At 37.6% G+C, this 16,774-nt stretch overlaps 1 protein-coding gene across 1 annotated transcript in view; it reads left to right on the forward strand.

Annotated features, from left to right (window-relative positions):
- The window catches only part of jmy (junction mediating and regulatory protein, p53 cofactor), a 145,107-nt gene extending 128,971 nt beyond the window's left edge, over positions 1-16,136 (forward strand). The window contains exons 9-10 of the mRNA XM_041185666.1: positions 5,184-5,742; positions 6,857-16,136. Of these exons, the coding sequence (XP_041041600.1) occupies positions 5,184-5,742; positions 6,857-7,167 (870 nt within the window). The 3' untranslated portion in view covers positions 7,168-16,136. The remainder of the gene's footprint in view (positions 1-5,183; positions 5,743-6,856) is intronic.
- Positions 16,137-16,774: the final 638 nt, after the last annotated feature.

Below are 16,774 nucleotides of genomic sequence, written 5' to 3' on the forward strand. Positions count from 1 at the left end.
CAGTGTGTACCATTTACAGGATGCACTGCAGGAACTCGCCATGCCTTCTTCGCAGCACCTCCCAAGCCTGCAACCGCTGCCATCTAGAAGTTCAAGGGCAGCAGACAGATGGGAACACCACCACCTGGAAGTTCCCCTCCAAGCCACTCATCATCCTGACTTGGAAATATATCACCGTTCCTTCACTGTTGCTGGGTCAAAATCCTGGAACTCCCTCCCTAACAGCATTGTGGGTGTACCTACACCACGTGGACTGCAGGGGTTCAAGAAGGTTGCTCACCATCACCTTCTCAAAGGCAATTAGGGATTGGCAATAATGCTGGCCTATCCAGCGACACCCACATCTCATAAGTATTTTTTTTAAAGATCAGGGTTACAGTGCATGTCCTTTTCTGCAAATGCACAGAATATGATAAATAAGATTGGTGAGTTACAGGCGCAGATTACCATGTGGTATTACGATGTTGTGGCTATAACAGAGATCTGGCCCAAGGAAGGGCAGGACTGGGTATTAAAAATTCCTGGTGTTCAGAAAAGATAGGAAAGGAGGGAGGGGTGGCGATATTGATTAAGGAATGCATTGCAGTGCTGGAGAAAGAGGATGCCTCAGAGGGGTCAAGGACAGAATCAATTTGGCTAGAGCTAAGGAACAAAAAAGGTACAATTACATTGCTTATTGTAGTTTATAGGCTGCCAACGGTAGGAAGGCTGTAGAGGAACAAATCTGCAAGGAAATTACAGAGGTGCAAAGATTATAGAGTAGTTATAAAGGGGGACTTTATCAGAATATAGACGTGGATGTTGGTAATGTAAAGGGCAGGGAAGGGCAAGAGTTCCTGAAGTGTGATCAGTGGAATTTTCTACAGCAGCATGTGTCTAGTCCACCAAGAAAAGAGGCACTGTAGAACTTGGTTCTTGGGAATGAGGTAGACCAAGTATATCAAGTGTCAGTAGAAGAAAATTTAGGGGAGAGTAACCTTTGTATCATAAGGTTTATGGTGACAATGGAAAAGCACAATGAACAATCCAGAGTAAGAAGAATTAACTGGGGGAAAGCTAACTTCAATGGGGTAAGAAGGGATCTGGGACGAATAATTTGGAGCCGAAGGTTGGCAGAAGAAACAGTAGCTGAACAATGGGCTACCTTCAAAGAAGAGATGGTTCAGGCACAGTCAAGGTATATTCTCTGAAAAGGTAAAGGTAGGACAAACAAATCCACAGTTCCCTGGATGACAAAGGAGATAGAAATTAAGATAAAGAAGAAAACGTATGGTGATGACAGGCGTCAGGTAGGAACTAGTTGAGAACCAGACAGAATACAGAATGTTCAGAGGGGAGGTGAAAAAGCAAATAAGAGATGCAAAGAGGGAGTGTGAAAAGAAACTGACGGCTAACATAAAAAGAAATCCCAAAGTCTATTTTGGCATACGAATAGTGGGAAAAGGGGGAGTTGGGTCAATTAGGGACCAAAAAGGGGATTTACACATGGAGGCAGGGACACGGCTACGGTATTAAATGAATACTTTGCATCTGTCTTTACCGAGGAAGAAAATGCTACCCAGGCCATGGTAAAAGAGGAGGTAATTCAGACACTAGAAGAGTTTAAAATTGATGAGAAGGTGGTACAAAGTGGAGAAGGCATTGGGACTGGATGAAATATATCCAAGGATACTGAGGGAAGTGACAGTGGAAATTACAGAGGCACTGGCCATAATTTTTCAGTCTTCCTTAGACTCAGGGGTGGAGAATTGCAATTGTTATGCCCTTGTTCAAAAAAGGGTGTAAAGACAAGCCCAGCAACTACAGGCAAATCAGTTTAACTTCAGCAGTGGGAGAATCTCTAGAAACTATAATTTGGGACAGAATCAATAGTCTCATGGACAAATTCAGGTTAACTAAGGAGAGCCAGCATGGATTTTTTAAGGGAAAATTATGTTTAACTAACTTGCTGGAGTTTTTCAAAGAGACACTAGAGAGCATTGATAACATTGACAATGCTGTTGATGTGGTGTATCTGGACTTCCAAAAGGCATTTGATACAGTGCCACACAACAGACTTGTGAGCAAAGTTATAGCTTATGGAATAAAAAGGACAGTAGCAATATGGATGCATGTTGAGTGACAGGAAGCAGAGAGTAATAATTAGTGGTTGTTTTTCGGACTGAAGGAATGTTTGTAGTAGAGTTCTCCAGGGGTCACTATTGGGTCCTTTGCTTTTCCTGATATGTATATTAATGATTTAGACCTTGATGTACAGGGCACACTTTCAAAATTTGCGGACAATACAAAACTTGTAAACATTGTAAACTGAGGAGGATGGTGTAGGACTTCAAAAGGACATAGACAAGTTGGTGGAATGGGTGGATAGGTGGCAGATGAAGTTCAATGCAGAGAAATGTAAGGTGATATATTTTGGCAGGAAGAACATGGAGAGATAGTATAAAATAAAGAGTACTACTCTAAAGGGGTTGCAAGAGCAGAAGGATCTGGGTGTTTCTGTGCGTAAGTCATTAAAGGTGACAGGGCAAGTTGAGAGAGTAGTTAATAAAGCATGCAGTATCCTAGATGTTAATAGGGGCATGGAGCACAAGAGCAAGGAGGTTATGTTGAGCTTGTGTAAGACATTAGTTAGACCTCGGCTGGTGTACTACATACTGGGGTTCTGGGCACCGCATTTTAGGAAGGATATGAGGCAATTGGAGATAGTGCAGAAGAGGTTTACGAGAATGATTCCAGGGATGAGAAACTTCAGTTATTTAGATAGATTGCAGAGACTGGGACTCTTTCCTTGGCGAAAAGAAGGCTGAGAGGAGATTTGATAGATGTATTCAAAATCATGAAGGGCCTAGACAGAGTAGATAGGGGGAAGGATCGAGAACCAGAGGGTACAGATTTAAGGTAATTGGTAAAAGAAACAAAAGTGATACGAGAAAAAACTTTTTCACACAGCGAGTGGTTAGGAACTGGAATGCATTAACGGAAATGCGTTGGAGGCAGGTTCAATCGAGGCATTCGAGGCAATTAAATGATTATTTGAAAAGAAACAACGTGCAGGGTTATAGGGAGAAGGTAAGAGAATGACAGTAGGTGAAATGCTCATTTGGAGATCCGTTGCAGACACGATGGGCCGAATGGCCTCCTGCGCTGTAACAATTCTGAGATTCTGTGGCATCTTTTGGCACATGAGACAGAATGCCTCACGAGGTGGTAGGATCTGAAATACAGGATTTGCTTCCTTTTCTTTTGTTCTTGTTCTCTGCTGCTGCTGTGCCCCATCATTAATACGTGTGTCTTGAAACGTGACACAGTTTGATAACACTCTGAACGATTGGTAGCAAGCTCCTCCCATTAATGTCAATGCCGCCATGCTTCAAGGAGAGTTTGAGTGTCTTTGAAGTATTTTCTTTGTCCTCCCCTGGAATGTTGGCCATTTGAGAGGTTTTTTTTGTGCTTTCATGGGATGTTGGGTGTCACTGGCAATGCCAACATTTATTGCCCATCCCTAATTGCCCTTGAACTGAGTGGCTTGCTGGGCCATTTCAGAGGCCAGTTAAGAGTCAACTGCATTGCTATGGATCTGGAGTCATATATATGCCAGAAGATGGCAGATTTCCTCCCCTAAAGGATATTAGTGAACGAGATGGGGATCCTTTCTTTGCATTAGATATTATTTATGGCTGTATTTTGAACACGGTGTCCAGCTTTGGTGCGGTCTCATGGGGCTATTGATGTCCTAGAAAAGGCTTAAAGACTACCAGATTGATGAAAGAGTCATCAACCCGAAACAGTAACTCTTTCTACCTACAGATACTGTCTGACCTGCTAAGTATCTTCAGCATTTTCTATTTTATTCCACCAGATTGATACTTGGTTACCGGGGCTGGCTTAGTGGGGAGCTAGAGCTATTTCTTTACTTTGCAGAAGGGTAGACTTCCATGGATATAATTGAAGTTTTTAAAATAATAGGAGAACTAGATTTGGTTCCAGTGGGCAAGTTGTTTGAATTAGATAGGTTAGGGTTATGAGTATAAATTCAGTATAAGTGGGGTTAGGTTTGATATTTGCTTTGCCAGGCCCTCTAATAAGTTGTCAGCATGGACATCAAAAGTGGATTTGTTGCAAGCATTCAAGAGAGAACTGGCTGTGTTCTGCTGAATGACAAATAACTGTATCTGTAGAAGGAAGGTGGAACCTTGTATTCTGAAGAAGAGTCTTATCAGACTCAAAATGTTAACTGTTTCCCTCTCCACAGATGCTGCCAGACCTGCTGAGTTTTCCAGCACTCCTGTTTTTATGTCAGACCTCCAGCATCCAGTATTTTGGTTTTATGGAACCTTGGGGGGTTACGTTGCCCTGTTACTGTAGCCTTCTGAAACTGACTTGATCACCTTTGGGTATTGGAGACAAATTTCCGAGAGTTTTTCCTAAATGGTCTATGCTGTTCTTGTATTTTTGCCTCTTCCAAATTGTTTGACTGCATTAAGGAAGGGTGGTGGGCAGGAAGGGTGGTGGGCGGGCTTTATGGTACATGGTATGACTGGTGTCATTGACCAGCTGGTCTTTTCCTGTAGAAAAGCAAAATACTGCGAATGCTGAAAATTGAAATAAAAACAGAAAATGCTGTAAAAACGCAGCGGGTCAGGCAGCATCTGTGGAGAAACAAAAATTAACACTTCAGCTTGACCTGAAACATTAATTTTGTTCCTCTCTCTCCACAGATGCTGGTTATACTGCTGAGTATTTTCAGCATTGTGTGGTCTTTTTCTGCCTTTTTGTTTTGTATGTTCAGGAAGTACATTGCCTTGAGCTAGCCTTAGTTTAAAGTTGAAAGATCATGTGGGACTATAGAAAGAAGAGCCAGTAATTGAACTGGCCAATTGTCTTCCCTCAACGCCATAAAAAAAGAGCTACCTTAACTGGACATCCATTGTTGTTCATGGAGCTTGCTGTGATTGCTGTTTTTGGGACCTTGCTGTATAAAAAATGACTACTGCATTCCCCTACATTGTAACAATGACTCCATCTTTTCTGGAGCACTTTTCAGTGTCCTGCGAAATGTGATGAAGGGTTTGTGAATGCAAAGTTTTATTACGTTAAAGGCACTTTATAGATATAAATTATTCTCTTATGTATTATAACACTCTATTAGTTATTACATGTATCTTTTTTCATTCATCTTTCAGAAGTACCCTGGACAAGTTGTACTTAAATCCACAAGACTACGTTTCACAGATGTCAGAAGAAAAGATAATACAGGTTCAGTGGCCTGTGCTAGCAGAGACCAAACACATACTCTTCCAGGAACCTTGCAACTACAAGAAACAGCTGACGAAGAAACCTCACCTGTAAAGAAGGGAACAAAGTTCATTGGAGCAACAGAATTGAGAACCACAGCACAAGAGCAGGAATGTGTTTCTTTCCAGTCAGGAGATGATGCCACCCCTGAATTGTTGCAACCCATTTCACTTCCAAGCCCCTGTAGTGAAGAGCTCAGTAACATTGATGTAGTTCCTCCACCACCCCCACCTCCATTACCCCCTCCTCCTCCACCAATGCCAGTTTGTGAAGAATCATCCAATACTCAGCAACAAGCAGAGAAATCTGCTCAGTCAGGTGACTGCAAAGAAATATCGCAATCTGTCAGTTCACCAACACCTCAGTTATTTGACAGCAAGCAGCTATTAAATGCCAGGAAAAAATTAAAGAAAACTGCATCTAGTGATGAGCTGAAAAAACAAAGAGGTAAATATTTGTTTTTATGGTTTAAAATGTTGACAACCTTCTTTTGTTTGTACATTGTAACTATTCTTTATTTTAGAATGAGTAAATGCTTTCTCAGATCATAGTACAATACTTGGATTGTTGTAGGTCATATGCCACTTAACATCTATGCGTTGAAATGTACCAGATTCTGGTAAGACTGGGATCATTCTAGTCAGTGTTTAGGAGGATAATGGGTTGCTAAACGCTGCCCTTTCATTGAGATAGTGAGTGAACAGGAAAAATGTCCAGGGGCAAAATTTTCTCAGAGTGGAATTGCAGGAGCAGGTGTGGGCAGGCGCCCCTCCAATCGGCGCCCCCCCATTGGGGGCACACCACCATTTTTGTGCGCTCTCTGTGCGGGCAGGGGTGAATGGGAAATGTGGCAGTACGTGAAGGAGCACTCCAATCTCCCTGAGACTAAGTGCAGCTTCAGGGAGATCGGTTCCCAAAGGGAAAAAGTTTTTGTTTCGACAATTTCATTTGCCATCCATGTCCTCTCAAGTGACAGTGTCACATGAGTTGGGACATGAACATAACTTCAAGTGAAAGTGAATGTTCATTTTTTTAATTCAGTCATGAAACCTCATCCTGCCCGTGAATGAGGTTTCATGCTTTTTCAGGTGGCCACCAGTGCTCCCGACCTGCCCACCAACCTTAAGGTTGGACGGGCAGGTTCACTAATTGCTTTCATTGTTTTTTGAATGGCCTCAATAGGCTGTTGACAGGTCGGGCGCACAGCTGTGCCCCCACCAACTTGAAAATTCAAATGACGTAGGATGACATCATGAGTTCCGCCCTATGTCATTCCATGTAATTTTAAGCGTCGGTGAGCAGGCCCCGGCCCCACTGGCCGATAGGAAAATTCTTGCCCAGATGACTAGGTGCTTCCCTAACTCGAAACACCGATTATTTACCACCATCTCTGCTCAGCAGATCTCCATAGTTTCATGTTTGATCACTGGGTTTTGGTTGTGTCACAGGAGAGGCTATATTTCTTTAAGCATTGTTTAAAAGTGCTTGCTCAGTGAGGACATTCATATAATTTTAAGTGATTTTGTTTCTGTACTGATGTCTGAACTTGACCCTGTTACAGTGAGCTCACCGATGGATGAAGTTCTAGCTTCTCTGAAACGGGGTAGCTTCCACTTACGAAAAGTTGACCTGCGTTCTCTGCCTCCATTTCCAAATGAAGATGACAGCAATAATATACTTGCACAAATTAGGAAAGGAGTAAAGTTGAAGAAGGTTCGGAAAGAAGCTCTGAGAGAATCCTCCATTGATTTGCATGATGCTGATCCTCTAACACGCAGCATCCATGAAGCTTTAAGGAGAATTAAAGAGGCATCACCAGAATCAGAGGATGATGAGGATGAAGGCTTACCATATACTGATTGGGAGAACTAACTGTTATTGGCCAAGCCTATAAGGCTTACATGTTGTAAACATAACCTTGCCCTTCCTTCCATTGTGCAATTAATTGTTTGTGGCCCTGTAGCGAAGTTGGTGGTCGCTGAGTGGTAGAGAGGTGTTTCCCTTGAAGCTGTGCCTAAAATGAAGTCTCCTAACATCTAAACTAATAAGTGTGTATACTATATAACATTTAAAATTTCCACAACCCCTCTTCACAGTTGATGAAAGATTTCATGGCACTGAGCAATTGTCTGGTCAAAAGTTGCTTTTATTGGTCATGATTAAGTTCTATTCTCAGTAAATTTATACAGATCCCACTTAATTAGCATGATATTTTTTGCCATTTTTATCTGATATGGTAATTGAGCATGATAAAGAAAATACCACTGTCTTAAAACAGCTCTAGTTTTCCTTCTGTACATTATTAGAGGGTACAGTTTGACCTGGGAAACATGGCTTAAGTGTAGCTTGACCCTCAAAGGCTCCCTCTACCATAGGAGCTTTGTTTTCATCAAAGTCCAAAAGAAGATACCCATACCCAACAAAACTGTGGAAGAATAAAAGAGTTCAGATGCCTTAATAAATGGACACAAAGTATACTTGCAGGTTGGTTTTAGCTGTTCTACAAATTATTGGATTTCATCTTGTGTACTGTAAAGTTAAACATTTTTGCATTAATATTTTGCTTTATACCCCTCAATTGACCTTTACAAAAGTGTATCTGTACGAGTAGCCTACCGTCTGTCATTAATTACTGTAATTGGTACTGTAAAAGTTTAGTAATTAATAAAATGGGCCAATAGGGATAGCAGCTAAAATAATTCACTGCAAAATAATAGTTTTACAGAACTTAAGATTATATGAAATTATATAGCACATTGATTTTAAAACCTATTTATATAGAAAAGTCATGTAAATTGATTCAATTAAGTTGTAGGCTGACTGATTTATATTTTTCAAATTATATGTGCAAAAACAGATTGCCTTATGTATGTCTGAAAGATATTTTTTATGAAGTTTCAGATAAAGTTTTATTCACTGTAACAAGTCAATTTGGCTGTGACAAAATACAGCTATTTCCCAAGCCTTTTAAAACCTAAGCTTGGTGTCACTTAGCCACTACACCTTGATTTATCGTCTTCTCTCTGACTTTTTGAAAATTGGCCATGTCCTATGTTTTGGGCCTCAGCCCTAGAAGGCTTATAGAAAAGAAAAAGCATGACTCTGACATATTCAGGTACATGGCTGGCGTTAAAATGCACTGTCTATGTGGATATTTTAAATGCAGAATTCTGGTTCCTACTGTGTGCTTAAATTTGTTACAGCAGAGAAATGCACTTAAATAGCACTTAGTATAGCACCGCACCTGTGTACGAATGAGTGCTAACCCACAATATCAGTTTTCTTGGCATAGGTTTAATCATCTAAATGTCTATTCAGAGGGTTGTTTCTTGATATTCCTCTTGGGTGTAGCCCATTTACTTGAGGGCTGAAGTTGTGGGCAGATCCTATTTGAATGGCTTTATTGCCTTTAGATTTGGAACCAGAGGGAACAAGGGCATGGCATAAACAGAAAAAGGAGAACATTTAAATTGTTAGAAAATAAAGCTTCTTATGTAGTCAATGAACATCAAAATTGCTTTAAACACAAACCCCTTGAGGAACCAAAACTTTGCCATAGCCCTAATTCAAATAAAATAGAATTAAATCATTTCAGAAAACTTGTATATGTGAGGAATGTTTCACGTAGACTCAATAGGAACTGCTGGTTTAAAATCTAGGTTTTAAGTAACACTGACAGATTTGTATTTATTTTATTTATTACATGTGTATATCATAGACTGTAGAACTACTTTGCTGTTAAGGAAGGAAAACTGGGATCAGTGTTTGCAGATGAAATTTTTTTCAATCACGCTTAGCTATCTTTTTCCTTGGATCAAGATTACCTGAGTTTGATATAGGCTTTTACATACTTATAGCGGATAATGAACCATGATGTGTTTGGCAGCGAAGAACAGGAATCACTGACTTTCCTGTAAATAAACTGCTTCACAGCTGGTTTTAAAATATAATTGTAATACTTTTAACAAAATACATGATTCCAGGATCATTTATTGGTTATACCCATAGAAATACGATGTAGAAAGTAATGTGTTTATAAATGATTATTATCAGTTAAAATAGCATGAACAACCAATTGGAGAGGAAGAAAGCAAGCAAAACTTTGTCAGGACATTGCTGAACTGAGTTGCTATGAATTCTGAATCCAAATTTCATAACTGTTGTGCCACATTGTACCTTTTAGTGCACTGATCAAACATCCTAAACTGAACATGAAGAAAATTTAACAACTTCTGAAATAGCATGTGGATATGAAAGTATCAGTTACTTTGGCAATTAATTTTATCTGCTATGATGTAGCTTCTTACACGTTTATAATTTAATAATATGCTTTTTGAATTAGACGTTAGTGCTGAGAGCATATTTTAGGTTTGTTTTACATTATTGATCTTTGTGCGTGTGTGAGTCATTTGATTATTTAGCATAAAACTGACTTATGAAAGAGCAATTATTTATTTTCACAAGCATTGTGTATGTATTAGAAATAGAACACTACATAGATTTGCTTGTTAATCAGGTTTTATTTTATTATTCATGACAGCCTGTTTAAATTTTTAGTTTTTAATGAGCATTTTTAAGACACTAGATAAACTGTCCCTGACATTACAATGATTTTAAGTGATGTATTCCCTAGCTATAATTTAAAAAAAGAACTTTCTGGCAGACTTTGATGAGTTTTATGGATGTTTAAGCACCTGTTTAGTTGAACCTGGGACAGTCCTTTTTTAAAAAAATAAACTGACTCGGTTCTGAGGTTGATGATGAGTACTCTGCATTGGATTGTTTCCTAAAGGATGAGTTTGTTTCATTCCTGTTACTAAATATCAGTTGACAATACCTAAGTGAGCACAAGTTGGCAGACTCAGCACGAACATAGCAACTTTATAAAATGACAGTGGGAGGTTGCTCGGTTTGTTCTGTCAACAATGAAGCATTATGCAATTCTTTTGCATGTTTTGTGATACTATACTAGATTTAGTAGAATAATTTGCAGTTATCTAGAGGTATAAGTAACAAAATCCTTCAGTGTTTGAAGTGACATCCATATTTGGGACTAAGAATACAATATCAGCTTGCAATGTACGCATGTTGCTTTAGACACTCTGGGGAGGGGAAGGGAAAGAAAATCAGATTAAATTCCTTAATTAAGCTTTGTTTATGCATTAAATAATTTGAAATGTTTTATCTGACCTCCTAAATTCAGACTAACTTTAATGACGGGATAACATGGCTGCAGGCAGCACATAATGTTGACCTTGCAATTGTTAGGTTGCAGTTTCGGGTGCTTATGTACTATTTATAAGCATTTTGAACTTGTGCAGTGGTGTGGTTCATTTGCATGGGATTTTCCAGTACAGTATTCATTAGTTGCTTTAATTTAAATGAAAGAGTCTTTTAGAACTTTTTGCCTATGAGCCGCTCAGCACATCAACTAATTTTTGTTATTGACATTTTTAATAGTTGCAATTTCTTTAGCTGGTAGTGATCACTTGCTCTTCTGTGATTACTCATATAAAACTTGAGATTATTTCCTGTTAATAAGCCAAAGTGTTGCATATTAATTACATGCAGGGGTTGGATTGCCGTAGCAGACTGGTGCGCAGGTATGTGTGTAGGAGAACAAAACATATTGCAGAGAGAGAAAAGGCTTTAATAAATATTATCACTGTTCAATTAATATTTTCATGCTGTGCTTATTTTTTCAATAGTGATTATGTTTATGAACTGTTTGAAGTGTAGTTTTTTGAATGCTACAATTAGGTTAAACCTTTGTTTCACATCCATTCCCTATTTTGAAATGCCACATTAGGAAAATTTTCATACATGAAACATGAATTTAACTGTAGTTGTGTAAGAAGGAGAATTCCAAACATTTACCTGATGCACTTAATTCCTAGAAAAATAAATAAAGTGGAAGAATTAACCAAAGAAAGCATTGGAATTGCTGAAAAAGACCAAGATCCGTCTAGTTTGCCTTCTGTCGTCCTAGTATTTGAATGATACAAGAATAATAGAATTGGTAACTAATCACAGCAATAAATCTTTAACATTTAGTCTGCAACAGACCCAGCAATGATGACAAGGAAAACCATAGGTCCAAAGTGTTGCATATCAATTACATGCAAGAATTCATTGCCAAGCATTCTACACTTAGCACATGGCATTTCTCAATTTACTCAGTATTGTATCCCAAAATATTTTCTGAAGGAAATCTATCTAATTTGCATTTGAATATATAACTGCTTCAACCATCACCCTAAGCAGCCTATTCCACACACTGACCACTCTTTCATTGAAATATTGCCTCTGAAGATTATTTCTGAATTTACTCCCTTTGAGTGCAGGCCATGTTCTGGACAAGGTTAGGTGTGCCTCTCAACATATTTTTGGATCTCTGTCATAAATGTTCCTTTGCTTTTTCTGATGTCATAATTGCTAGTTAACAGTTCAGGCTGTAGAAATCTGCATTGTAATCTGTTAACTGTATGTAACATTACTAATGGAAGCTGTTTTTGTCAATTCACTATTGTAACCTTCCTTCGATTAAAAAAATACAATATTTTAATTAAATTGCTCCACCTCTGAAAATATATTAATAAATGGGTGGGAAAGAAAGTGGCTTTGAAAGGAGTTTGTTCTGATGTTCATGCATGTGATTTGATCAATGCCATGCATTGGTTACAATTCAATGTTTACAAAGTTTAAAAAGAAATAAGTCCAGTTCAGCTTCGACCAGTGATAATTTATTACTGTAATGACAATTAATATGATAAAAGTAAGTTAAGTGAATTAGGCCCCACCTTTTGTGTGCTGGACTACTTCATAATTCATTTTTCTATGTAGAAAAATATTTCCACAAAGGAAAAGGGTCCAAATTGACAGGAGAAAAAACAATTATACAATTTGAACTTAATTTTTTCAGAATGGTACTTAGCAGGTTTCTTTTAAATCTTTGCAGCCTATGTTTATAATAATGGCTACAAGGGCTTTAACCCATAAAGCTGACCTTGAACCATGACTGACAAGATTTCAAGTAAATCATAGATTCTGCCACAAGTGGGATACAATTCCTATTCCTCATAAGTATTCAATTTATATCATACTTTAGTTTATTACCATTGTGGTTTGGTTTCAGTGTATAGCTGAATGAGTTGAGAGTGACACTGAAGTTTATTATGTCATATGTTGGTTTAGTTATGTTTGTTTTGAGCTCTGCTTTAAAAAGAATTTGGAAAGAAGTGCTTCCTTTAATCATAGTATGTATTTTACATGAAATGACCTAATGGCAGAGCAGAGAAGAGCTGCAAGGTTCCTTCATAACCAAATAATTGACTTCTGAAGAAAATTTGTTAAAACATGAGCTTTTAGCCTTGGAAAAAATGGAGCAGTGAGGCAGCCTCTTAAGCTATGATGTGGTATACATATTTAGGCCAATAGAAAGGGGCACAGGTTCAAGCTGGCAAGAGCTAAATTTAGGATTGATGTCAGAAAATTCTTTGTTTAAACAAAGACTGATAAATATCTGGATGTTCTTTGGTGTAGTGAAGTCAATTCCTTGGAATTATTTAATAAATGGTTGGATTAGTGATGGTCGGAACTGTATGGATTAATGAACTAGGATAGGGCGAATGGCATTCCTCACTAGTTGATCTAATGATTTATGACATCACATTCTTAAATACTAGTGAACCTAATTAAATATGATACTGTGTCCCTTTCTTGGTTATTGAGTTACTCTGCTTTTGAATTTTCATATTTTCCCATTTTCCTTTATGAAGATGTCCTTTTTTTCTCAAAGTTAAGTGGCTCTTTCAGTTGCAAGTGTCTCCTTTGGTAGCAATTAGTTGGGTCCTGAAATATTTCATGTTCTAAAAATTGAATAAATGGTTGATTTTAATCTAGTTATTGGTTAATATTTCATGAAATAACCCATTGTGAATTACTACTTTCGGCCCAAAATAAAATTATCCCCAGGTCACCTTACTTACTGAGCAAATACTATGAATGAATACCTTTCACAGAATCAGAAACCTGTAAAACTAATTGGAGGTAATACTGTATGAATTAACAGCTCACATCTGTATCTTCCTGCATTAGATATGCAGAGTAAGGAGGGAATCTGTTGTCCAATGAAAAATATTCTGCAATTTTCTCCTCTCTCCTAAGGCAAATGTAAAATGGTGTTCCATAACATTAAAAAAAGCTGGGGAAACATGTAACATTTCAGTGGGGGCAGGAAAGAGGGAATGCTTGAAATTATACTAAGTTCAAAGACTTGTGTTGCTCTTGCTGTTAAATCTGACATTGCTTTTGATGATGTTTTTACATCTAGGCATTCTGTATTATCACCTTTTTAACCAGACAGCAGACAACAGAACTTTACTATAGAACATCATGGCATTCTTTAAGCTTGTGACAGAAATTGTAAATTTTGCCTAATAACTAGATCTTAAAGGCACTGTTTAATATCATTGCTATTTAACTGGTGTGTATTGATATGTTGAAGTTATAGTTACAAAAATAAACAAGCCATGGAGTACATCAACAGGGTTTCAGATAAGTCTACCCTGTTGCAGCGTGAAGTAATTCAGGTGTGTGTGGCAACCAGCTGTTCAACCAAACCACAGCAAAAATGTTTAAAAAATCAGAGATTTTCTTCTTCCTATAAAAATCAAAAATTAATTTATTTCTTCTGTACAGGCAGACATTTTAAATATTCAGATAATTTAAGTAAGATAACTTTTATATAATTGGTGGAAAGTTAAGACCAGTGTGAGAATGCTTGTGATTGGAATGCTCTTATTAAGCCATCAATAAGTGGAGATCATCTGTGGCACCCTGAGTGACCCCTAGCCTCTGACTGACTGGCTGGAATAACTTGTTTCCTAATTGGTCTGACAGTTCAGGAGCTGATAATGTTTTGGAAACTTAATTTAGCTAAATTAAGCGTATTTTCTTAAATAAATCCTGGCCCTTTCAAAGACTGAAAGGAGTTTTAAATTATATATCTGTATGTTTAATAGAAATATTTTGCTTCAAGATATGATGAATGCAGAAATGTTATTTTTGTGGCATTGAGAGTAGCTGTGCATTTGATTGAGACTGATCTTGGGAGACTTGAGACAATGGTAGTTGAGACTATATGTTTCGTGCTATGCACCTTAAAATCTGGATCTTGCATATTCTGCAATAGTTTAGAAGAAAGACTGGCAGATGCACATTTATATAGTGCACACTGAGTATGTTTTATGCTAAGAATGCTGCAGTAGTAGATAAGGTAGATGTTGGTTGTTTCGGATCTTGACATTCTTCCAGGTGGATGTTTGTTTGGTGTTGAACAGGAAGAATACTAGATTTGTGAAAATATTATGTAATGACAGATCCTTGTTATATTCCCCCTTTCATATTCCAAAATGTTTTAAAATTCAATTCCACAGAAGCAACATGTATATAAATATGATTCTTTTATAATTTCAAACTGGAAGTAATGTTCCTAAACAATTTGATATTTTTCCATAGATTTATTAACCTAATTTAAATGAATTTTAAGAGCTGATGAGGCCTCTAGGACCAGTAAATTCAAGCTTAATTCTTTAGAAGTATATTTATGGTTAGAAATTGTGAGGAGTCTGATAAAAAGCAGATGTAAGAGTTAATTCAGTGACCTAGTTAGTGCAGGGAGGGCAAGTTGTAGAATCTGAGCACAATCTTGCAGCTTTAACTCGGAATCACCACTTTCTGTGAAAGCATCAGTTTGCTGGGAATTCATGAATATGGCATTACCCCTGGAGCAAGAAAATTCTATGGCACTTTTCTACCCATCACTGGTCTATATCAAGCTCTATAAGGCTTGTCAGATCACAAAGTAGCACAAAATATGCAGTGCTTTGACTGGCAATTAAAATAATTGGTAAGCAATTAACCTAGGTAATACTTAAGCATAATTACTGCATTAAGTTGTGGCATTTTTCCACTCATTTTACAACATTGTCCTTTTGACGTTATTGAAAAAAAAACTGGTCAGCATTATTCTCCTTTTGCTTTTAAAGGTGGCTGGGATAGACAGCTTGGTGTGCTTTCCTTTTTCCTTTCTAGTGCTGTTCTGTTTACATCTGATACATTCACAATAAAGCAGGTACTGTATTTTTGTGGTGTTACCTCACCACAGAATTAGACCACCTATCAGCTTTATGATTTAATGTTTTTGATTTACACCTACTTTATATCGCCTAGAAATGAAATAACAGTCCTTTTGTATGATACAGTTCTACACCCTGCTTGTAATACCCAAGGTACAGCATTTCCAAATCCAGCCAATTAGAAGCTGCTTAGTTCTGTAGTTTACAGATACTAATGGGGTGAAGAAAAGGCAGAGTGACTGGCTTTGTGCAATATTTGAATTCACTCTAAGAAACACACTAGCACAATATTTTAACTTCATGGCATTTATCATATTTAAAAAGCAAATTGTATTCTGGTTATAATTAAGACATCCACTGCACAGAAGAGTTGCTTTTAATAATAATCCAGAAAAATAAAGTATTTATTGAGCAACAAACAAGTATAAATGAATTTTTAAACTTAAGCATTTATATAGCAATATTATGAAATGTAAAATACTTGCTGACTGTCTTTTTCTTCCTGTTTTAATTAGCTTACCTGTGCTATAAGACTCTGACTTCTGTCATGTAATCTTGATAAGTTCTGTTTTATTAATTTTTATTGGCGTATTTAAGGCTGAAAGCCTCAAAAGTACTGCAATCACCTCTTTTAACATTGTATTCACAGTTTTGGTGCTGAAAGAAATTACTTTTATTTCATTCAATAAAGTATGATATTTATTTCCTGTTTTTTGTGTGTATCTGTATAAATGTTGCTATTGCTTGTTGAAGATGATTTCTAGTAATTTGAAGGTCTGCTCCATTATGGTCATGAGCTCATTCCTTAGCAACTGAAACACTGAAATCTTCTTAGTAAGAATATGGGTGAAACTGAAGGCCAAAATATAGATAAGTTATATACAAACATACAAGAAGGTCGAACTGGTCCATCCAACCTGCCTTGCCTGTCAGTGTTCCCCATCACTTTCAGTTACCTAAACTCGTGGAAAAGGCAGAAAATACCTTTCAAAAAGAAGTTCTAGCTAGTGAAAGAGAAAAAGAATTCTGGAAAGCTTTTCTCTAATTTCAAAAGTGATCAAAAATAAATTCCAGGATATAAATGGAGGAACATTACCCATCATACCACCTAATTTTTGTAAGCTATGATAGCAGCCTCCTCCAGGAAAGCATCCCTTTTGAATATTTGAATCAAATCCACACACAATTTATAAAACGGCAATGTAGTGATTACAGAAATAAAGAGTTCCTGATATCTGAACGAGTCTATGCTTTTGTAACTTGGGGCAGAATTTTTCCGTCGGCATGCAGGGGGTGGAACCCGCACGGCAACACAAAATGACGCGCAGTGACGTTGGGCG

This window comes from Carcharodon carcharias, chromosome 4 (assembly GCF_017639515.1).
Source record: "Carcharodon carcharias isolate sCarCar2 chromosome 4, sCarCar2.pri, whole genome shotgun sequence".
NCBI lineage: Eukaryota > Metazoa > Chordata > Chondrichthyes > Lamniformes > Lamnidae > Carcharodon > Carcharodon carcharias.